This window comes from Notolabrus celidotus, chromosome 5 (genome assembly GCF_009762535.1).
Source record: "Notolabrus celidotus isolate fNotCel1 chromosome 5, fNotCel1.pri, whole genome shotgun sequence".
Taxonomy (NCBI): domain Eukaryota; kingdom Metazoa; phylum Chordata; class Actinopteri; order Labriformes; family Labridae; genus Notolabrus; species Notolabrus celidotus.
In genome coordinates this window covers 28,934,535-28,958,671 of record NC_048276.1, presented here as the reverse complement: position 1 = coordinate 28,958,671, position 24,137 = coordinate 28,934,535, and the positions used below count along the sequence as shown (strand labels likewise).

The 24,137-nt window shown below is 42.0% G+C and overlaps 2 protein-coding genes across 2 annotated transcripts in view; both read right to left on the bottom strand.

The window, feature by feature from the left end:
* The window catches only part of LOC117812546 (E3 ubiquitin-protein ligase CBL-like), a 28,582-nt gene extending 15,075 nt beyond the window's left edge, over nt 1–13,507 (bottom strand). The window contains exons 1-4 of the mRNA XM_034683395.1: nt 12,673–13,507; nt 3,227–3,474; nt 779–925; nt 430–586 (exon numbers count right to left, since the gene is read on the bottom strand). Coding sequence (XP_034539286.1) covers nt 430–586; nt 779–925; nt 3,227–3,474; nt 12,673–12,816 — 696 coding nt within the window. The 5' untranslated portion in view covers nt 12,817–13,507. The remainder of the gene's footprint in view (nt 1–429; nt 587–778; nt 926–3,226; nt 3,475–12,672) is intronic.
* A 608-nt stretch (nt 13,508–14,115) lies between these two features.
* Nucleotides 14,116–17,230, bottom strand: alkbh4 (alkB homolog 4, lysine demthylase). Its single transcript, XM_034683397.1, is given in 5 exon segments — nt 14,116–15,062; nt 15,065–15,124; nt 15,127–15,517; nt 16,388–16,576; nt 17,048–17,230. Coding segments are annotated over 5 exon segments (846 nt in total). The 5' UTR covers nt 17,189–17,230; the 3' UTR covers nt 14,116–14,997.
* Between the last annotated feature and the right edge of the window lie 6,907 nt (nt 17,231–24,137).

Genomic DNA, 24,137 nt, shown 5'->3' with positions numbered 1-24,137 from the left:
CGCACATACAAAACACGCGCACACAGATGTACACACATACACAGGCATACACATAGTGGACACACACACACAGCGGACATGCGCACACACACAAATGCGGACGGACATGCACACACACACTCACACACACAGCGGACATGCACACACACACACACACTAACACACACACACACACACACACACACACACACACACACACACACACACACACACACACAGATTTGAAGTGTGTGTCAGAACTCTAAAGAAAGATGTTTTTAAATCCCTACACAAACTTCTTGATGTTTTTAGGGAACATTAAAACATCTGTAAGCTTCTTATTAACGCTGACTTCAGTTACAGAGGGGACCCAGATTATTTTTATTGAGTTACTAAATTAATCCAGGTAATCCCAAAACAATCCCAGATTCATCTTGTGCTCAGTCTTACTTGGAAGAGCCTGGTGAAGATGTCGAACTCAAAGACTGAGATGTAGTCGTTGCAGGTGAGGTCGATGGTGGACTTGAGAGCCATGGCCTCCAAGCCCGAGCTGATGGGATGAAACTCATGGAGAGCCTGACGAAAAGTCCTCCATGGCACTATGGTCCTGAAGTCCATGAGAGAGGCAGGAGCTTAGTTAGTATAATCTGGTATCATTTAAAGTGCTCACAACAACCACAAACAAACAGAGTTCATGTAAAAGGACAGAGAAACCTGACCAAAAGTTGAGTCAGCAAGCAAACCCAAGACTTCACAAACGTGGAAGTTCCTCTTCTGGCAGGTTTAAAATCTGACTCACTTGTCCCCGAATGACCTCCTCCAAAACTCTGCAGCATCAGCTTTGGTGATCCTGAAGTTGTCGCCCTGAAACAGGCCGTTGGGGAAGATGGCTTTCAGCTCTGCAAGCATGTGACTGAAGATCAGAGACAGCTTGGTGAGGTTTCGCCTGAGTGAGAGGAGAGAGGATACAGGAGACACATCAGCGTTAGTGACAGATAATAAACGACTGATTCTACAATGTTCAAAAAAGACGACAAGTGTTGAACAAACATGTGCTTCAATATGGCCACGCAAGGCAGAATATACTGATTCACAGTGTATGTTTTTCTGCCCAGATACCAGTACAACTGGATAATGCTAGCATGACAGTTGTGAGTACTAACAGCAGCCATGGTGGTTTGTGTTTTTAACTTTCACTATGATAATGTTTTGGTGAGGACCGGTTTTGAATCAGTCACGATCATATGGTCGTGAATCAGCGGCGCTCGTGCATGTGAGCAGGGGCGTCGTTTTGGAGGAGCTCCGAGGGGAGGGGGGGAGGGGTTAGACGGAGTCCTGAAGACATGCTAGATTCAAATTCATGCTAGTTTTCCGAGACTACCAACCCCAGCTTTAAGTGAGACAGAGAGGTTAATGGAAACACACCTAAAAGGGAAAGACACCTGCAGCAAAGCCAAACCATTGCACGGTTTAATGAGTTCATCTAATCTTGGATCGGTGCAATAAAACGCTGATACAGATAATCAGACAACTTGCAGAATATCTCCCGGCATTATCTTTTAAAACTGTAAGTTGTTCTGAACTTATTTAACACAGGAATCACAGGATCTAACCATAGACCTTTCTGGAGTCCCTGAGCTCCCTTGTCTCATAGGTTCCTCTGGATCTCTGCTGCTGTGGACGAGCCAGACTCTGCAAAGTGCTCTGCTCATGGTGGATTAAGATGAGATCAGACTGAGTCCTGTCTGTAAGAGGGGACTGGATCTTATCCTGTCTTGATGTTGGGTCTTTGTTAATAACAGAACATAGAGTACGGTCTAGACCTGCTCTGTTTGGGAAAAGTCTGAGGAGAACATTTGTTGTGATTTGGTGCTATATAAATAAAGACTTTTAGAAGCTTGGAGAAACACTTTCTCTCTTTTCTCTAAATGAGCTGAAGAAATCTTTACTCGTTTATTGATGAAGACAATCACAACTTACTCTTCAGCCTGAGTTACTATGTTGAAATGTCATTTAGCAGGACTGACATCTACAGAGCCGACGGCCTACATGTTGAGCTGGTTCACTCGTGTTGACTTATAAAATCTGAGCTAAAGGACGCCTCTGTTCCTTACTTTGAAAATGAATGTTAACATGAGTGATGGATTGTTGTGAGGAAGAGGAGAGAATAACGACACCACAGTGTGAACTTGGAAGTCCTTTTTATTGAACTTTTGTCTTTGTGCGTATTAACCTACAACAAACCCAGAGCAGATAAACTTCATTATGTTTACTTTAAGGAGGAATCAAGATTCAGTAAGGTCGTCTTCATCATGTTCTGCATGGATTCAAACTCTAATAGTTCAGTTCACTTCATGAAGCCTGGGAGGATGATACATCTGCTAACCTTCACAGCAGTTGTTGATGCAGAACATCTGTGAGGAAATGCTCGATAAAAATCAAGAGTGCGTCAGAGGAAGAAGCTTTTGCTTAGTAATGGATTTCTGAGAAAGAGGGGAAGTGCACGTGATTGCAACAGTTTAATCGTGCCTTTATCAGACATTTGAGTGATTACTCTCCTGTTCACTTGCCTGCCCGCTCTGCTTTTGACAAACGATGCCGCTTGTGTTTCATCAAAGAGACTGAAAGTGTGAAGAAACTCCTCGGCAGTCTCAAACGGACATGAAATGTTTATTTTAAAGCGGCCCAGAAGAAGCTGACGATGCGGAATCTCCCTGTTTTTTTCTTTGGAAGTCGTGGTTAGCTGACCTGCTTGAAGCCCATACATGCACTGTAATTAAGTCAGTGGGTCGCTGCCAACTTTGTGTCCACCAAATAGAATAATAGCAGCTCAAAACCAGGACACTGCAGCATGAACCAGCTCTGAGCTTTGTTTCTGCTGTTTCTCAATCACAGCTTTGTTTAAATGACTGACAGACAGACAGACAGACAGACAGACAGACAGACAGACGTGTACAAAGGCTTTCAGATCAAACTTATCCCATATCTGCCAATACAGAGGAAACTCTGATCTGCAAAGCCACGTAATCCAGGGCAAATACCCTTTAAGACTCAGCCTGTGACACAGAAGGAGCTCCCGGCAGCAGCAACATCATCATTTAGTCAGGCTTGTACAATCATGATCTTCAGCCAACTCAAACAATGTTCAGCCCGACGATCTTTGTAACATCTGTCACTTAATCAAACACTTTCCTTGTTTCACATCTGTTCTCAAGACACCTGATGACATCTGATCCACTGAGCCTACCTGGGCTGGGAGTTCTCCTCGTACATCCTCTCCTTGGCCTCCTTAAAGAGACTCATGGTCTGCTTGGTCTTGTTGGTCAGGTTCTCCATGACGACTCGGAAATACTCGTTCTCCCCGAGGATCTCCATCTTGCCCTCGTATCGGGACAGGATAGTGCGAAGGTGCTGGTAGGTATCAGGCAGGAGGTCCAGGATGTAGGGGGGGCTGTTTTTTAAAGCCACCTTAGGGTTCTGGCACAAACGCACCACCTGGAGAGGAAACACAAAGACACAAAGTCTGATTCAGAGGAGGATTTCAAGACAAGGGAAGTCCCCACCAGAGGTGGATGGAGTAAACCGAAACAGTACTCAAGTAAAAGTACTGTTACTTTACAACGATTTTACTCAAGTAGAAGTAAGAGTACACATAGAAATAAGTACTTGAGTAAGAGTAAATAAGTACCTAAAAAAAACTAAGTAACTTGTCAGTAGTATCATATATAAATTGGATTGGATTGGAAATGCTAATAACAATGTGAAGTGCACACTGCCTTTAATAAAGTGACATAAACAGAAAATTGCCAATATGAATGCTGTTGGGCATGGTTTACTTTCAAACATTAAAGAAAGAGAAGCTGCAATGTGCACAAACTAATGTACCTGCTTTCATTTTTTAAAACAAGCTAGAACTTCAAACTGTGTCTGAGATGTCATCAGAACTCCAGAACATCAATACTCCAACATTACAATAAAAAATACATCTATGCCTTCCAAACTTTCTTTTTAACCTTTAACTTATTTTCAGTACATCTTACTTAAAAACATAACTTGAAAGTGCTAAAACAACTTGGAAGTGTTTAAAAAGGCCATGAACTCAGTCCTGAAGAATCTCTCTGAGGTGACTGTTGAGCTTCAGAAGCAGCTGTTTTTATCATTATCTCTTATAAGTTAGTTTAGATTACTTTCCAAAATTTCTAACATGCTTTTAAGATTTAATGTTAACCAGTATGATCCGTTCATTCAGTGTTGAGGCTATTTATAGCTCTGGATCAGAAGGCGCTGTATGAGAGATGGCTGAGTATAAAACAATATAAAATGAAGAAAAAAAGGAATGGTAAAAGTAGCGACTGGACAGCCCAATGTAACGAAGTAAAAGTACATCTTTTTTTTAACACAAATGTACTAACTCGTTACTACCCACCTCTGGTCCCCATACACTAAAACAGTTTCAGAATGTTCATGATTTCAGGTGGGAATAAGCAGGTTTTATTGATTAAGCGTCGTCACCATCGTTAGTCTGCACCAGAATAAGAAGCTGGGTAAACTATTCATCAATTCTTATTACTGTAGGCTGGTAATGCTGGTCATCAGGGCTGTAGATCTGGCTAATAGCTCCTGCCATGCTCTACTACCCGGATGCAAACATGCTCAGGTGACAGATGACAGCTTGTAGCGCGACATCGTTTGTCAGTATTTTGATCCAGAAGGTGGAGATAAAACTGTATGTAGGTTGTTTCTGGTTAAACTGGCATCTAACCACTTGACCAAAGCGATGCGTGACCAGCACAGGTATGTTGACCTAACACAGGACTTCCACCAGATCCATGTAAACCAGATGTTTACATTTGTTAAGGTGCCTGACTTCATGTCCCGCTCTATCTGCTCTGTTCAGATCGATGCGTCGTGCTCCTGGACCCGGCAAAAATAGAAGTCTTGTGTATCTGATCTGTTGCGTTCCGACCAAATCAGAGACGCGGCCAGAACATAACGGAGCGGATCCAGTTGAGGTTAACGCATTGACTAGAATAGAAACCTATCAGATGCCAGATCCGGATCGGAGATGGACTACAGACCATAGACTTTATAAAAAAAAAAGGACCTAGTATCTGTGACGTCACCCATCTGTTCCCGAGCGCTGTTTTAACACCTATTGTCGGCCGGAGCCATATTGGAAATGCTGAACTCAACCTAACTTAGTGTGAGGTAAAGAGGCGAGGTTTGAGCCTCCCAGCCAACAGCTACAGTGTTTCCGCCTGTCAATCAAGTCAGCCATGTCCTTATTTGGCCAAAACTCGTAAGTTTAAAATCTTCGAAAATAACGAGTTATAAATAAATTCACCCACGTACAGAAATGAGCTACTGAGAGCTAAACTGATTTTTGTACCAGGCTGTAAACATGTTTATTTCTGCTTTAAAGATCGTCTTTTTTTAATGGGTGTGTATGTGGTTTCTGGTGTTTCTGCAGCCTGCAGTTTTTAGCACTACCGCATGGGCTTCATATTTTGAGACCGGAGGTTGCCACTTGCTACAGACTTGATCACCTTTGATTATTGATGTGTTTTGGACATTATTGTCTTCTAAGGTCTACAAAGATGTGTGATTGTAAACTGGTCTTACAGAGTGAGACTTCTTTTCTTCATAAACCATCTTCAGCTACAAACAGACAGCTTGAACCAAACGACAGCCAAGATGTATTTTGGCTTGTCTTCAGCTTACTCTCAGAGTTAATGAACATTTCCATCAGCTGGTCGTGTAAGCTCCTCTATTTGTGTTTAAAAAAGAAAAGAGAGCATCTTTCTTTGTTGCTGTCTGAGCTCAAGCACATTTACTACCCTGGCTCTCAGAACCTCCTTTCTCACATTAACACACTCTTAGTTTCTCACTCATGTGCAGTCAGCCACGTGCAGAGCAGAGCAAAAGCAACACCAAAAGACTGTGGTGGAAAACACAGCCGAGTACAGTAAATAAAACTTAATCCAAATATCTGGACATCGGCTCTCCTGCAGACTTCCTGGGAACGTGCCCACAAAGTCTGCAAGTGGTGAGGGCTTTCCAAACCCACAATTCATCCGGCCTGCGAGAGGACTGAGGCAGACTTTCTGCTAGCTTCTATAGTCCAAAGGCTTTATGGATTTAATTACCCACAATTCACTGCAATATGGACGTGACTATGGCCCAGCCCTAATCTCCACCCTGGCACTGTGCTGATCTCAGACGTGTCTTGCTTGAGAGTCCATGAGGGCTCCAAACGGTGTGGAAGAGGAATGGGAAACATTGTTGTGACTTCAGAAAGTGTTGAGTTAGAAGAAACACCTCCAGAGAGGGCTGTTTGTGTTTTTCACTGTTTATAAAATTGAGCAATCATCCAGAGTCCTGAAAGTCCTGAGTGTAAATCCTATGGAGCTGAAATTCAAACAACACGTCAAACATGCAACAATTAGCCACATCAGCCTGAGGCCAGATGTTTCCACCCACAGAGAAACTTTCTAGTGATTTTCCTTCTTACTCTACATACGCTCGCTTTGTTTACTTCCAGTAGAGAGCAGGACATCCAGATTTCAGGCTTCACCTACTACACTATCAATCAATTAATCAATCAGACTTTATTTATAAAGCGCTTTTCATACAATGACATTGTAACACAAAGTGCTGTACAAGAAAAACAACTTAAAATAGAATAAATTAAGAGGGTTAGTTTTGGGGAGACCAGAAAGAAGAGCATTAAAATAATCAATTCTACAGGTTATAAAAGCATGAACTAGTGTCTCTGCATTGGCTTGAGAGAGAAACTGACGTACTTTGGAAATGTTTTTTAGGTGATAAAAAGCCTTTTTTGTTATTTCTCTAATGTGTGGCTCAAAACTGAGGTGTGAGTCAAAGATCACACCCAGGTTCTTTATCTGCTCACATGGTTTTAGAGCCAGTGCCAGACCCTGGGAGAGTCTGCAACAACTTGAAACCAAGCGGCAACCTCCGGTCTCAAAATATGAAGCCCCTGTGGAAGTGTTATAAACTGCAATTCATTGGGAATCCAAATTTCTTTCGGGAACACATAGCTGATGGCTAGGAGGCTCAAACCCCACCTCTTTACCTCACACTAAGTTTGGTTGAGTTCTGCATTTCCAATATGGCTCCCGCCAACGCACTCAGGAACAGATGGGTGACGTCACGGATACTACGTCCATTATTTATACCATCTATGGTTAAAACATGTCTGCATCAGAACCCTGATGCATAGTGGGACCACCATGACCCTCACACCTACCTATAGCACCTACAAAACTCAGGGCTGGTCGTTCCCTCCTCATGTGAACTCCTGACAATTTTCAGACACTTTCAGGATGTTCTGGTCCTGGTGGAGATTGGGATGAAGCCACTGTAGTACTTCATCCATCATAGGTGCATTTCGACCAAAAGTTCCGAGGTCTTTCAGCCCCCAGAACTACTTTCCCCTGAACTAAAAGGTTCCTGTGCCCCCAATGTTGTCTGCGTTTCGACCGCGGGCTGAAGTCCCAGGTAGATTGTGTAAATCAGGCCAGTGACGTATGGAGAAAAAAAAAAAAGTAAATGCACTGCACCACCTGACCAGTAGAGGGCAGTAAATCAAAGATGAAGGCCATTCATCACAGATGACACCATAGAAGCAGACGGACAGGCAGGTATCATTATGAGCAACACAACAGTTAGCCTGTTAGCATGAAGAGACTCAGCTGGCGCTGTTTCAGATGGTGCTATATTTCATCACAGATGGATTCACTGAATCAACATGTGAGAGGAGATAAGCGCGAGTAGCAAAGACGTTTCAAAACGGCTTTAAAATCCTTTTTAACTTGAGAAGCCGTGGCAGAGATCAACCGGTGTTTTGGTTTAAACAGCAACCCCTGTTAACTGGAGACTCTCAGCCGGATGCATCCCTCATAACATCTTTAGACGATCATTAAATATCTGATGAGGTTATTTTAAAATCTTAATAAAAACTAAACTAGTTTGCATTCCCAGGAACTCCCTCTGTGCTTCAACAGCTGTGTAAACTCCACAAACACTGACATGTTCAGCTTAAGGTCTCCAGTTTGCAGGGTCACTTTTAAAACCATAACACCTGGAGAGATGCATTCACAGTGGGTTTAGAGAAGACTACTGTTACAAGCTGCTAAATCAAGAGAATCACAGCTTCTTCTTTTGAAAAGTACACACAGATACAAAAAAGATAGAACAAATAAAAACTAATGAAAGAAAGAGAAATCAAGTGAATCATAGATGTGTGTGATGTTATTGTGGACAGCGGGCGGAATAAAATCACTGCGATTAATCTACCGATCGACACGTTCAGCATTGCAGGCCCTGCCCCCCGAAAGCTCCGGGGCCTTTGAAAAGTACTACCCCCCTAGCAGGGGCTTTTTAGAGGGGGAGATTATGTACCCTGAACTAAATTTAGACCCCTGGTCCACTTGTCGAGACGCACGTAGTTCCGGGGTAAAGTTCCTCCTGTTGAAGAACTCCTCATGAATTTGGACACTTACTATTCAATGATGCTTGAATCATGTAGGCCACAATCAATATTTGACCACATAATGATAGTTATATATAGAGGTAATGGCTTTAGAGGTAATAAATATGTGTTTATATTTTATTGAGCTCATCAGCAGCTTGTATGGTCTAACAGCCTTACACAGCCCTGCAGGAATGACGTGTTTACCTTGATAAGAGAAAATGAGTCACAGTAGATACCACTGGCATGCCTGAGGGATCCGTGTGCTCGTCCAGAGGGTGGACACACAGATCCAGCCCAGGATCTCATTTTGATCTGCTTTATTTAAGCTCATACTGATCCATTAAAATATGCTGGGGGGGTCATCCTCTAGGACATGTCTACTATTACTGCTGGGGCTGGAAATGTTAGACTAAGATTAAATGCTGCAGGGTCGTTTGGAGAATGGATAATCCCTTTAGGAGCTCAATCTTGGGTTTGAAATTTTCATGAGAATCTCCCGCTGTCAGCAAATTTGGATTGTGTTTGACCGGTGATAGCTTTAAAGGTTCAAAGATCACCAGAACTATTTGAGATCATGATCTGGACATGACGTTGGAACAAATACGCAAACTGTCCTGAAATATGGGAGAGTTTTGGATCCGAACCATCACTCCTAATCCTCCACAAAGCCTTCAAGTTGGGACTGATTTGATCTTCTTTGTCACAGTATTTCTACGTCTTATGATAACATTTATGTGTTCATTTCAAATGTTTAAGTTGCTAAAAGTTCCTTCAAAGAGATCAAAGCTGAAGGGTTATTGTCAGTTAATGCGTGAGGTTCAGAGGAGTCCACATGTAAACAGAAAGATCTGAGAAAGTGAGAAGATTCTACATTCATCTGTGACTTCCTTCAAACTCAGTAAAAACAGGAAGAGAGTGTCTTTATGTTATTGTGCAGATCTGGGAGTGACAGACTCTGGACTTTAATCTTTGCTTTGCTTTACAATACGCAGTTATAAAAACTTTATAAAAACTTTTATAACCCCAAAATAAAACTGATTGTGTTTCCCAGAGGTTGAGTTTACAGAGTTCAGAATTATAAAGTTTAAAAAGCAGGATCAGTCATATTTAATTCCCAGCGCTTCTGTAAATAGCTAATTAACTATTCTGTGCTTCTGTATATACTTTATTATTTTATTTTATTTGATCTTTATTGTATTCTATTTTATTTGATCTTTATTGTATTTTATTTTATTCTATTGTATTTCATTCTATTGTATTTGATCTTATTGTATTTAAATGTATTCTATTTTTATTTGATCTTTATTTACTCTTATTTATATCTTATTTTATTCCTTCTTCTATTAATATTTTACTTTCTTACATACTGTTTATAAGAGCTCTGTAATGCCCAAATTTCCCTATATATGAAGTATTTCTGATTCTGATTCTGATTATAGAATGGAGAAGAAATCACAATCACTGTCACATCACATCAGTAAAAACTTCTCACCAATCACTCAAATTATCACTCATTGTCTAACCTTTAACAAAATATATAACCAGTGGTGGACAGTAAATTTAGTTGAGTACAGTACTTAAGTAAAGTACAGATACTCAAAAAATGTACTTGAGTATTACTTTTTGGGATACACTACATTCAGAAGACAATTATTGTACTTTTCTCCACTACATTTCTATCAATGCTCTAGTTACTCACTACTTTAGCTTTGAAGTCAGCTCATGAATTTCCTTCTCTTTTCTGAAATCTGATCCTAAGACAGTAAACTGTGTTTGTGTAGTTCTGTTTGTCTCAGTGGTTTAGTCATACCTGTATATCATGCATCTCCTCGGTTGAACGTGGAAAAAAACACAGAGCAGATTTTACTCAGATCAACGCCCAAAACGTTAGTAGAGTGTAAACTCCAACCTATATCAGAAATTACGTTCAAACTAGGCTATGTTTGAACTTACACACAGCCAGTGCAACAGGCTGCAGGTCTTTAGTAATAATCTAACTGAACAACTTTCACTTGTATTGGAGTAATATTTGACATGGAGGATCTATACTTTGACTTAAGTAATGAAGACATATTCTTTGTCCACCACTGTACATAACCATGATTCTTCTAATGTTATAAACTCAGCTACAGGTCAGAACACATCTACAGAGTTTTAACACGTCCACGCCATCATCCTGCAGGTGTGAATGAAGCAACACAGACACCTCTTCCCTCAGCACGCTGCACAGGCATGCTCTCTTGTTATTGTACTGTCTTATCAGATATCTGTCTCTCTGCTTCCTCCAGCTCTCCTGGATTAATCTCTTGTGAAAACTCCTGTCTCCTCGTCTCTCTGCTTTCTTCTCGCCTGTCTGCCTCGGTTGAGACTCTGCTCGAGACAAATCCAGAGCGACAGTCGTTGATGAGACATCACCCATCTGTTCCTGAGCGCTGTTTTGAAGCCAATTGGCGGCGGCAGCCATATTGGAAATGCGGAACTCAACCAGGCATAGTGTGACGTAAAGAGGCGGAGTTTGAGCCTCTTAAGGCTGATTTATACTTCTGCGTCGAACTGACGGCGTAGCCTACGCCGTAGGTCCGCGTAGCTCCCGTACCTACGCAGAGGCCTACGCACGTAGCTGACGTGCACCTCCTCCAAAATGTAACTCCCTGTAGAGCCGACGCAGACCGCAAGCCCCGTGATTGGTCCGCTCGGCGGCTTTGTCTTTCCCGCATTCACAGCACTTCCGGGATTCCGGACATCAGCCGTGTATTTCATCTCCTCCTCTCTATTCTTCATGTAATCATGTCTGTATGATAAACAGCAACATGTAGCAGCTGTAGATTAACATAACACGCTCTGAATCACCGTGGAAAAAGTAAACAGAGATTGTAGCGGGCCGGATGTAGGCGACCGGCTATCAGAGAGACCACACTGCCCTCTAGCATTTCGGCGGAGAATTACTGCGCGACACAGACACACCGACGCACAAGTATGTGGGGCTCATGTCCGCGTCAGCCCCTGCTGCGTAGGGGAGACGCAGAAGTATAAATCAGCCTTAGCCAACAGCTATGTGTTCCCATTCTGGAGTCAAGTCAGTCATGTCCGTATTTGGGCAAAACTCGTAATCTTAATATCTTCTGAACCGTCATGTTAGAAAAAATTCACCCCCGTACAGTGTGTGCTGATAGAGAAATGAGCTACGTAAAGCCAAGACGTTTTTTGAACCAGGCTGTAAACATGTTTATTTCTGCTGTTAAGACCGTCTTCTTTGAATGGGTGTGTATGTGGTTTCCCTTGTTTCTGCAGCCAGCCTCAAGCGGATTCTCGATGAATTGCAGTTTATAACACTTCCACATGGGCTTCATATTTGAGACTGGAGGTTGCCGCTTGGTCTCGATCCACACTTTGGGAACCCCTGGTTTAGGGGCTTCATTTTTTGCAATGCAGCTCCACACCTAAAGCCTGATGTGAATGCCTGAAAACCTTGAATATGCAACTTTGATATGATAACTTTAAGATAAGATAAAGTTAAGTAAGTGAGGTAAAGTAAATAATCCTTCTCCAGCAAGAAAACCATAATCTCTCCATTATGACAGCTCAAAAACAGCAGCATTAATAATACAGTAGTAATAATCAAAGGTCGGGATATCATATAATATAATGAAATCTAACATAAAGTGTCCACTTCAAGGGAGCGTCAGTGAGACTGCAAAGCAAATGGAAAAAGATCAACAGCTCTAAAAACATCTTTCCCCCACTTTGACTCACAGTTTCACTTCTTCATCACTCTCTGCAGAATCAGTGTATCATGATGTTTTCACTGCTGAGGTCCATGCATCATGAGGTTACCCTGCATTGATTAGTGATCACACAGACATGTGCAGAGGAAATGTTGAAACACAGGATGTGTTGCATTTAGATTCTGATCAAACACTGCACAGATGGAAAGAAGCAGCGGCACAGAGAGAAGATAGAAGCCACATAGAAGTCATGGTGTAGTTGTTTTAGGACTCTAGCTGTTGACATTTCCTGTTACAGCTGATAACTCTGAATACCAAAATAACTTCACTTCCCTTCAGACTGTATTGACCCCACAGGCTGGTGTTGCCTCATCTATGAGTTTAAAGTACTTGCAAAAACAAAACAGTTAATTTTCATTTCCTTATCTTTCCATTTCTATCCCTTTTCCCTCGTGCAAACACTGTCATTACCTTATCCATGAGTTTCCAGCATTTCTCCACCATTTTCTTATCGACCACTGCAGGTTGGTGAGGCTGCAGAGGCTGCTGGTGGGGCTGAAAGGCGTCCTTCATCAAGCCGATGAGACCGGCGCCCCTCCTCGGATTTCCGGCCATTAATTCGGTCGGCGACCGGGGGTTAGCCCGGGGCTGAGGTTGACAACCAGAAATTATTCCTGACACGTCTCTCCACAGATCAGCCGCTGTGTTCGTGCGCCTGGTCTGTAGTTCACAGTAGAACTACTCCGTCATCCAGAGGAGGAACAAAAAGCCTGTGTACACTGAAGGCGACGCAGCTAAGCTAACGAGCTACAGTAGAAAAGCCTCTCAGACCGTCGCCTGATAAAAACCTCTCACATACTCGTTCTGTGTTTCTATCTCCTGTCACGTGTTCAGATATCTCTACCTGGCGATGGGAGCTCAAACCCCCCCTGAGAGAGCAACCCAGCTCGTAATAAACTCGGGTGTTAATAAGCCTCATAGAGCGATCAACAAACAGGTTGTGCAGAAGCTTCAGCAAGTAAACAAGGATGTCCGGCCGGGCCCTTCAAATAAAGGTCCGGTCAATCAACTGGACAAACTGGGTTCAGGACTCTTTAAGAGACTTCATTCATTCAAGTGCATTTTAAACAGGGCCGATACAAAGTGCTGTACACTGGCAGACATGTGATGTTTGAAATATGAAATGCACTGTGTCAAATTAAAGATCTGGAAAGGTACAACTTAGCTTTACCAATGCATCAAGGGAAACACAAGTGCTTTGCAAATTACAATCATTAAAAGAGAAATATCAAACTAAACAGAAAAATGAGCCAAGTGGTATTAAAGTATTTAAAAGTAGCAACACTGAACTTTGTACTTTATCTGCACCATGCTGCTTTTATTCTTTAAGCTTTGAATCTTTGTCTTGTTTTTCTCAGTTTCATTGATTGTTAAATAAACATATTGCATGTCATAAACTGCTACTGCCATTACAATCCATTGTCACCTCTGGAAGTAAGCTACTATCTCTCTCTCTCTTCGTTTACCTATTATCTTGTTATACTGTACCTGACAGTAGAATGAAGATTATAAAAACTGCAAGAGAACATAAATAAAAGTATTAATACAAACATTTTCAAACAATTTTTATGCCTTTTTTGGAAACACTGAGATCCTCAATCAACCCCTGGCACTGCACTTTTTGTAACAGAGAAAATTCAAATTTTGATTATTTTTTCAACTCTGCTTGAAAGATACAAAAGTAGTCCTTCCTCATATATTTCATTTTTTATAAAAGATATGCAGCAGTACATTCTGTTCTATGCATTTTAATTAATGACATTGTTGATCTTTTCATGTTTTTTTTGTGTAAAAGTCGCCTTTTGTGTCTTGGGTGCATCACTGTATCGTCTTTTATAAAAAAATATGTCCATGTGAATAAAAAATATAATTTATTATACATCTTTTTCTCAATATTTGTACACATTTTTTAACAAATGAACAAAATGTACAGCATAGCGTAGATAAGATATAAGAAATATTTTTAGCCCATCCCCTCATCCACCTTCAATCCCCGTCTACCTGACAGAATTTAATATCACTTTAATACTTCAGAGCTGGAGTGAAACAAATAAACAAAGCTGGGGGTTACTTTATGGAGCAAAAACTGTGAGAATGAGAGATATCTAATTAATTATTAATTAATTGTTAATAGAGTACAATTAAAATAAAACCATAAAGTGCAGTAAAATACAAATGTAAAAAAAGGGAAAAAAAAGAGAAGGTGTGCAAATTAAATGAAAAGGAAAAATAAATTAAATTGTATGGCTCATAACATTACAGAGACCCAGTGTAAAATCAAACAGAGAAGGAGAATGGTTCATAAAGCTGGCTGGAGATTTTGAAAGTATCCAGAAAAATGTTAATTTAATCAACATCTTTAAATGTTTTTTTAAAGCCTGATTGAGTCTTTATGTAATATACAAGCTGCTTTATAAGTTATAAATGAGCTCAATCATAAAACAGAACCCTGCTATGTCCCTTAAAAGGTGTGTGTGACAACATGTGAGCTGCAGCAGCACCGCAGGAGGAGGATGACTTTCACTTCAGCATCAGTAATGAAGCCTCTCTTTCCTGCAGCAGCTGAGCAGCTCAGCTTCAGATCAGCTGGGGCCAGCTGAGCTCCTGTGTGGCTTAGACTTAACATTGGAAGACATCTATGAACCAAAGCTCAGTCACAGCTTCTTCTTAGTCAGAATGCCATAACTCAAACCATGTCTTTGTGCTCTTGAACCTCCTCTGGTGCATCAGTTGACTCTATATTGGAGTTCCTTTGAAACTCAAAGCAATGTCCAATAGCTGAGCTCCCCGCTCTGCCTGCTGCCCCCAGGTAGGAACTCAGCAGAGAGCTCTCTGTAGGTGCTGCAGACTCTGCGCTCGTGACGTCCTCTCTATGAATAGCATGCTTCCATCTATGCCTCGCCTCGCGGTGTAACACCACCAAAGATCTGCGAGGAAGAGGCACAGCTACTTGGACTTCCTCTGCTAGTCCCAACTCTGTTGCACCCTGTTCAAGGGACATAGTGAGCATAGTGGTGGATAACATGTTGACGGTGACCAGGCGTTCCCCCCACAGCCAGGAGTCGTCAAGGTGAGGATCGATGGCAGAGCCCCGCTGAGGATTATAATCCAAATTGCATTGCTCCACTGGCTGGAAGTCTGCTAAACTCGGATTATGCTGCATTCGGAGAACTAGTCTTTGGCTCAAAGCAGGGAGTCCACTGAAGCCTCCTAAACGCACTTTCCTTTTCTTGAAGTTTACTTTTGGCCCAAAGTCCTGGAACAACATAGGTAGGGTTATAATCATAACATTATTAATATTTATAATTATAATGTTACATTGATGGAACATTTACAAAAAATTAGGAATCTTTATTGTACAATTTTTACTTCCTCAAATTCAAGGCGCTTCAGGGATGACTGACTGATGTGTCCAGACTCTTACCGTACAGACTGCTTAGCCACAACATTTAAAATATATAAATAGGCTATATAACTATAGATATATAAATTATACTGTATACACATCTGTGTGAAGATGAACAGATTAAAGTTGTTTTCCATATTTATAATGCTCATGGGCTTCCCTTGGGAATCCTGTGTTTCACGTCACAATGCTATGAACTATGGGTAATTATTTTACGCTAAGTCAGCAAAAATGCCCACTTACGGAAAGGGGACATAAAGGGCTCAAAAGTCAGTGAGAGATCCCTCACCACTTATGATCTGGCAGAGGGACAGCCCTAAACCCTCACGGACTTAGCTGGAACGTGCCTCAAAGTCAGTGAGTGCTTGAGGGTGGACATTGAGATTGGGCCAGACTGTGAAATTTTCCTGAATCAGTTGACATCCGGGTGGTTTTGGCATACAGCAGATTTTGCTCTTTTTCACATACTACTTACTACATCCTGAATTTTGGCCAAATCAGTATGTATTGCTAGTATAGTAAGTGGTTTCAAAAACATCCTTAGACTCAAATCTAGTGGGGGAGAACACAGAAGAATCCATTTTTAATCAAAAACTGGACTCCCTTGCATCACCAAGTCAGATTATGTACAAATAATCGTCCAAACACTGATAATTTGGCCATGATTTTGTTGTGATGATCAGGTGGTGACATGTAGAAACTGAATGTGCTCCTCATTACCTGTTTCCTCCGACCGGACTGGGATTCATTCCAGACATCCTCGTCCATCGTGCGTATCAGTTCTTTCTCCTCCTCTTCTGATATGAAGTTCTCCTGCAGGAAGACTCCAGGGAAGGGGAAAGACGTACCCTCTACATCTCTGCACACAGCAAACCCCGTCTCAGGGTGGTAGAGGAAATGATGGACAATCTGTTCAGTGAGAAAGAGTTAGGTTAGGTAATCTACATAAATGATACAAGTAATATATATTTGTTCATTTCTGATGATTATCACTCTTTAAAGAGCAAAATGACTGACTGAAATGTGTATTAGTCATTATCAGTCACTTCGGGGGGAGCAATGTCAAACAGTCAAACAGAGAAAGAGTACCAACAATCAAAGCAAGATTCAGACCATGGTGGACAAATACCCCATCTCTTCCTTTGTTGGAATGTTTTATAATAGTGAGTCACACTGCTATAGTAAGGGCAAGTTATTACGCCATTATAATGACATAATTTTGCGCCAAAGTAAGAAACCGACACAGTTACAGCTGTTGGAGCAGAATGTCCCATGAGGGTATCCGTACATGTTGGTGAGTGAGGCTAACTTGCATTAGCTTTGTCTCTCCATTGCTGATGAGCTCTATTAAAAATAAAGTCTTCAGTCATATACGTTTACCTTTGATTCATTCGCCTCTAACTCTTCTCCTCCCTTCAACTTGTCACAGATGAGACACCTTCTGATTCCTTTACAGGCGCATGAAGCAGCTCTGTCGCTTCTGTCATGAGCATAGACTGCCTTCATCATAGAGGCCTTCATGCTGCAGCGTCTTCTTCTTCGTGGTTCTGTGGGAGGTGGAGAACACGGAGAAACAGGTTCATATCGCCACCTAGCGACTAAATGCTCTTATTTACTCAAAACAGAAGAGAGGAAATTATTTTAATACTGTATCGCACAGTTCAAATTTCACAAAATACGTCTGAAACAAAGACAAATTGTAACTTAGTGAATTATGTTTGGGCAATATGATACAAAAAGTGAGGTACGGGAGAACAAAAAATAATCAGAATCAGAAATACAGTAGGTAAGAAATTCAAAATATTGACAGAAAGAAGGAATAAAATAGGATAGAAATACGAAAATAATAAAATAAAATACAATAATAATAAAAATGATAATGATGATAATAATAATAACAATATCAGAATCAGAATCAGAATCAGCCTTATTGGCCAGGTATGCTTGAACACACAAGGAACTTGACTTTGGTAACTGTGCTCTCTTTGTACAAGGCATAAGAATAAGACATACAAAAATAAAAATAAAATAAAAAATAATAATACATCAGCTATAAATACAAAAGACAACAAATAGGCATGACTAATATGTACAGGCTAAAATAATATGATAAAGTGCAGTGGTGAGTTGCAGAGGTAGTTTTTACATTTAAAAAATAGTAGTTAAATAATACAAAAAATAGAAATATGGAATTCTGCTTGGAGAATTGTTGCATTGTCTACATGTATATTTACAGAGAGTATTTATCTGACAGGTATGACACTGTTATGGGTTTAGTGTTCATCAGAGTGACAGCCTGGGGGAAGAAACTGTTCTTATGGCGGGTTGTTTGGCGCACAGTGATCTGTAGCGCCTGCCGGAGGGGAGGAGTTTTGAAGAATTTGTGTCCAGGGTGTGAGGGGTCAGCGGTGATACTACCTGCCCGTTTCCTGGCCCGGGACTGGTACAAGTCCTGGATGGGGGCAGGTTGACACCGATTATTTTTTCTGCAGTCCTTATAGTCCGTTGCAGTCTGTGTTTGTCTAGTTTGGTTGCAGATCCAAACCAGACAGTAATGGGGGTGCACAGAACAGACTGGATGATGGAGGTGTAGAACATGATCAGCAGCTCCTGGGGCAGGTTGAACTTCCTGGTTATCCTGGCAGACCTGCCAACACTCCCGATTTAGGCAGGAGTCTACCGCTTTTGAACTTATTTTCCCGCTGTACTCCCGAGTTGTTATTTCTCTCGACAATCCCCATATTTCACGTTGATGTCAATCAAATGAGTGTCCCTTAACTTCTTTTCAAGAAGTCCACTACTTGATCCTTATATTAGAACCGATTAGAACCCCCAAAAACATCCACTCCTCATCTCCCTGTAGATGGTTTGATCCAAAAGACGCTGCATGAGATAGCACGCGCTGTATTTGCGTCTATATTTAAAGGCAGGTGCAAACTGGCACAGCGTTACGCACACTTGGCTGCAGTCACTGTAAAGCTCATCATAACATCGCTTTACAACATGCCCGCAAAGCTGGGCTTACAAGCATTACTAAATGTTTTAGTCATCAAACCAAGATAACAAAATAATAATAATAATAAACAACACAAATTCAAAGCAGTTCAGCACCACGGATAGCGACCGCATCATTCTGACACCCACTTTAACTTTTTCATATAATGAGAGCACAGTAGGTCACTGTATCAACAGATATAAAGTTTAGTCAAATTGGCACAGCGGCCCACATGTTCACATACAAACAAAAAATCTATATGAAGTACTCGGCCTACTCACCACTGTCTGGACGAGCCTTAAGCTCCGCGGACTTGTCCATGATGCACTGTATGTCCATTTCTTTGATCTGTCATTCTCAATAAATAACATGACATGTCCACTCAGTCTATTCTGTCCCATCGTGCTCATCAAGGGGTTTTTAGTTAGTTTAACGTGAATGAGCGCTCACTGAGCTGCGCCAGGCAGCTCTGCGTAACTCCTCATCTCGTGCTTGCAGCAGTGTGTTGGGCGAATTGACTCAAACATGTTCCCAGTTCCATTTAAGCTGGTGAATCTTGGGACAGTTGCTGGATGATGATATCAGGCATTGAAAATGTTCACCCGAAAGTGGCTCCCTTGAACAGTGAGGCGACTGTCTTCATCCAAGTGACGCCTAACTTTTCCAGAGCAAGAGTGGCAGACTAAGCCTCATCAAATCGCTCTCTAAACTCCATCAAAACACTGATTGCGTTTTGGAGAAGAGTAGATGCGTTTATTTCATCGGAAGATCTTCTGTTTTTTCTCACAGCATTCACCTTTTCACAGATGGCCTCCCAAATCGCGTTTCTAACGCTGAGATGTCTCTGCTGGAGTTCACCGATGTGTTTATTTCCCTCCTCCACTAAAACCTCCAACTCCATGTCTTCAAACTTCATTTATCGCTTAAGGCCACTCTGTTCTCTCAACTCTACATGGTGACAGCCGATAGCACACGCAAAATCCTCATTACAATAGGGCGGTCCGCACCACTTTTGCACTCGCTATCATTTGCGCACGCAGTCTTAGTAGATCACATGCAACATGCCCAGAAATAGCACGTGCAAAATTATTATTTGCACGCGCAAATTAGCGCTCGTTATTTGGGATCTTAGTAGATCAGGCCCTGAGAGTATAGTCGGGCGGTGGAAGGAATACTTCGAGGATCTCCTCATTCCACCAACATGCATTCTGAGGAGGAACCGGAGCCGGGGGATTTGGTGGTGGGCTCGCTCATCACTGGGGCCGAGGTCGCGGAGGCGGTCAAACAGCTCCGAAGCGGAAGGGCCCCAAGGGTGGATGAGAGCCGCCCTGAGTTCCTCAAGGCTCTGAATGTTGTAGGGCTGTCCTGGTTGACATGCCTCTGCAACGTTGCATGGACATCGAGGACGGTGCCTCTGGAGTGGCAGACAGGTGTCGTGATCCCCCTTTTCAAGAAGGGGGACCAGACCAGAGGGTGTGTTCTAACTATAGGGGGATCACACTCCTCAGCCTCCCTAGAAAAGTCTACTCTAGGGTGCTGGAGAGGAGAGTCCTGGCTGTTGGTTGAACCTCGTATACATGAGGAACAATGCGGTTTTTGTGGACCTGGAGAAGGCTTATGGCTGTGTCCCACGAGGTATCCTTTGGGGGGTGCTCCGGGACTATGGGGTGGATGGCCTGTTGCTGCGGGCCATTCAGTCTCTGTATTGTCGGAGCCAGAGTTTGGTTCGCATTGCCAGCAGTAAGTCAAATTTGTTCCCAGTTGGGGTTGGACTCCACCAGGGCTGCCCTTTGTCACCGGTTCTGTTCATAACTTTTATGGACAGAATTTCTAGGCGCAGCCAAGTGGCAGAGGGTGTCCGGTTCGGTGGCCTTGGGATTCCGTCTCTGCTCTTTGCAGATGATGTGGTCCTATTGGCTTCATTGAACAGTGACCTCCAGCTCGCACTGGGCCGCTTTGCAGCTGAGTGTGAAGCGGTGGGGATGGGGATCAGCACCTCCAAGTCTGAGGCCATGGTGCTCAGTCAGAAAAGGGTGATTTGCCCTCTCCGGGTCAGGGGGGAGTGTTTGCCCCAGGCGGAGGAGTTTAAGTATCTCGGGGTCTTGTTCACGAGTGAGGGGAAAAGGGAGCGCGAGATTGATAGACGGATCAGGGTGACGTCTGCAGTGATGCGGGCGCTGTACCGGTCTGTTGCGGTGAAGAGAGAGCTGAGCCAGAAGGCAAAGCTCTCTATTTACCGGTCAATCTACGTTCCGACCCTCACCTATGGTCATGAGCTGTGGGTAGTGACCGAAAGAACAAAATTGTGAATACAAGCGGCCAAAATGATCTTTCTCCGCAGGGTGGCTGGGCTCAGCCTTAGAGATAGGGTCAGGAGCTCAGACATCCAGGGAGAGGCCCAAAGTAGAGCCACTCCCCTGGATCGAGAGGAGCCATATGAGGTGGTACGGGCATCTGGTCAGGATGCCTCCCGGACGTCTCCCTGGGGAGGTGTTTCGGGCATGTCCGACTGGGAGGAGGCCACGGGGAAGGCCCAGGACACGTTGGCGAGACTATGTCTTTCGGTATCCTCCCCGAAAAGCTGGTGGAAGTGGCCGGGGAGAGTAGTGTCTGGGCTTCCCTGATGGGGCTGCTGCCCCTGCGACCCGGACCCGGATAAGCGGAAGAAGATGGATGGAATATCAATAAACATTTTTTTTTTATTATTATTACTTGATAAGCTTAATAGAGTGCAATCAGACTGACGTGTAGACCTGGTCAAATCAAAAACCTTTTTTTCAGCCCATTTTGATGGCTCGAGGTACACCAACATAAAAATATAGGATCTTAATGTAACATAATATATACTGTAATATTATTTATCACTAATATCTATCAATGATCACTGGCTCCCGCCTGTGTGTGTGTGTGTGTGTGAGAGAGAGAGAGAGAGAGGAGAGAGAGAGAGAGAGAGGAGAGAGAGAGAGAGAGAGGAGAGAGAGAGAGAGAATTACTGAACATGCCTGTAAATTCACTTATAACACTCATATTTCCGACTGCACCTGAATGCACCATATGTTACTCGTAAAAGTAGGAGGGAAACCTGGAGGAGGCGGCGTGAGGGGGATGGGACTTTGAATGACAAGAAAATCAGGGAGGACGGTTCGATATTGTGCTTATGTATTTTAATTCTCACCCCTGCATAATGATAATTTAATCAATATAACAGATGAGTTAGCTTATTCGCTTCAAATGGCCTCATGTACAGCAGGGTATAGCCTAGCTTTCCTGTTGATACTCCAGCTGGTTCCTCAATACATGGCTATTAAAAGCAAGCTGCTGCAAATCACAGACCTTCCACAAGAGGGCGCCCCATGCACCTCAAAGTGGAGGAGGTTGCAGAAGCAGAAATCAGAATTTCCTTAACTGTTGAACTAATTATAAAGCTCTGAAAGATTGTGTATCACTGTGTGGTATGCATAATTCAAAGTCATATGTCAAACATTCATGCAGTGAATTCAGAGTTTTTTGTCTTGTTTCAGTGAAACTGTTCCATCAGTTACTGGATGAGAATCATCATTGACCTCTCTGCTGCGTAACGCCCCCCAGGAGATGGAGCAGAGTGTCATGGTACAGTTATTAGGGACTACATGCATGCATTCAAACACACCCCTTCAGTAAAAAGCTTGCACTACATGTAAACTCACTGCTGATACGTTTTGCTTACAGATGACATTTGAAAGAAATGATGTGATTGGTTCCTGCATGTTTTATAAGTCACACATAGATTCTCACTGTGAGTAATAGTTGTGGTCTGTTGACTTTCCATCTATTACACCATTTACATTTGCATACAGTCGGTTTTAAATTGCACAGGTTCATGATTAATGTCATAGTTCCAGTTTTAAAATGGTGTAATGGCATAATAAAGTGGGATGGGGTAATGGCATAATAAGTGGGATGAATACAGAGCAAATTTAATATTAAACTTGTTTGTTTTTGTTCTCCTTGCAGGATCAGGACTGGAGCTGGACCTCCATCCAGAGCAGCTGAAGCTTAACCCCAGAAGCGCAGAGACTGATCAAAGAGCGCCACCAATCAAGAGATTATGTCATAAACAAGTGCCTTATCATCAGAGTAACAACCTAAAGCTTTGTGATTCCATACGTCTTTAACATCCATGTGAAGCTGCAGACATGTGTGAAGCAACAAGATTTGGTAAGCTATTTATGTTCAACTTAAATGTTTGTTATTTAACTATAGATTTCCAGCTGTAACCAAGACTTATTTATGTCTGTTAATATTGATTGAAGGAAAACCCTGCTTCTGGTGAAGTAGCCAACATGAAATGTCAATATACGTTGTGAATGTCTGTTTTACATGTATGTTTTGTCTTTCAGTAGCTGTTGATATTTTGCTGTTTGGGAGGCATGAGTGAAAAAAATTAAATGGACTTCTCCTTTCAAACCTCTGGTACTCACAGTTTAGAATTTGTTTCAACATATTGGCAACAAGAGGAAATTTAAGCATCAACACTTGATTCCCTGCATTCTGGAGGGTATTTATGTGACCATTTGTGTTTGAAATGTAATCATTTAAAAATAAACGCATAATTATTGATACACAACAAACACAAAAATGAACTACCTGCATGATGCTCAAATTCTAGATTTAATCTTAATTTTCACAAGTTTATTTGGGGGTAGGCTTTACCTTTTCAACCTTAAAAATGAAAATAAAGACAGTGTGATACCTGTGCAGCATAAATACTACAAAAAAGGTCAAATGATGGACCAGAAAGGCAAAGGTGTCCCTTAAAGCCTACCCATCACAGTGGATTCATCTATGCTGCAGCCGCACCCATAAATAAATGATACCCTCAATCCCTCATTAAGACTTTGTAGTACAATTTAGAACAATTATTACAATGCAAATGTCTGCGTGGTGGTCTTATTTAGGTAAGTCAATTAGAAGCAGATTAAGGCTTCCATTTGAACCCTTTAACGTAGGATACTTGAGAGTATGTTAACCTACTTTCAGTGTTTTTTCTGCAAGATATCTTTTCCTAGGTTTCCAGCTTTTCTTCAAATGATTTGAAAGAAATGTAGGTTATCAGGGATCTTAGCGTTTAGTCCCGCGCTCAGGTAAATGGCTACATCATGCATAGGGCGGAGCCAGAGAGCATTGTAACAGAGGTAGAGATTTACATTTTGGAAGCTTGTGTCGACAGAACCTTTTGAATGCATTTTACTTTTTTTATGGATCACAAAAGAGTGAAGGAATCACTGCAATGAGAGATAAAATGCATCCAAGAACATTGTTGATCAATCAACAGGAGCTTGAAACAAATTGTCAGTCGTGTTACAATTATTCAGACACTTCAGTTTCAATTCAGTTCTATTAATATCAATATATTCATTTCATTAAGACAATACAGTATTGTAACAGAATGAACCTTACAACCAAAAATACATTTAAAACAGCCATCTTTACAAC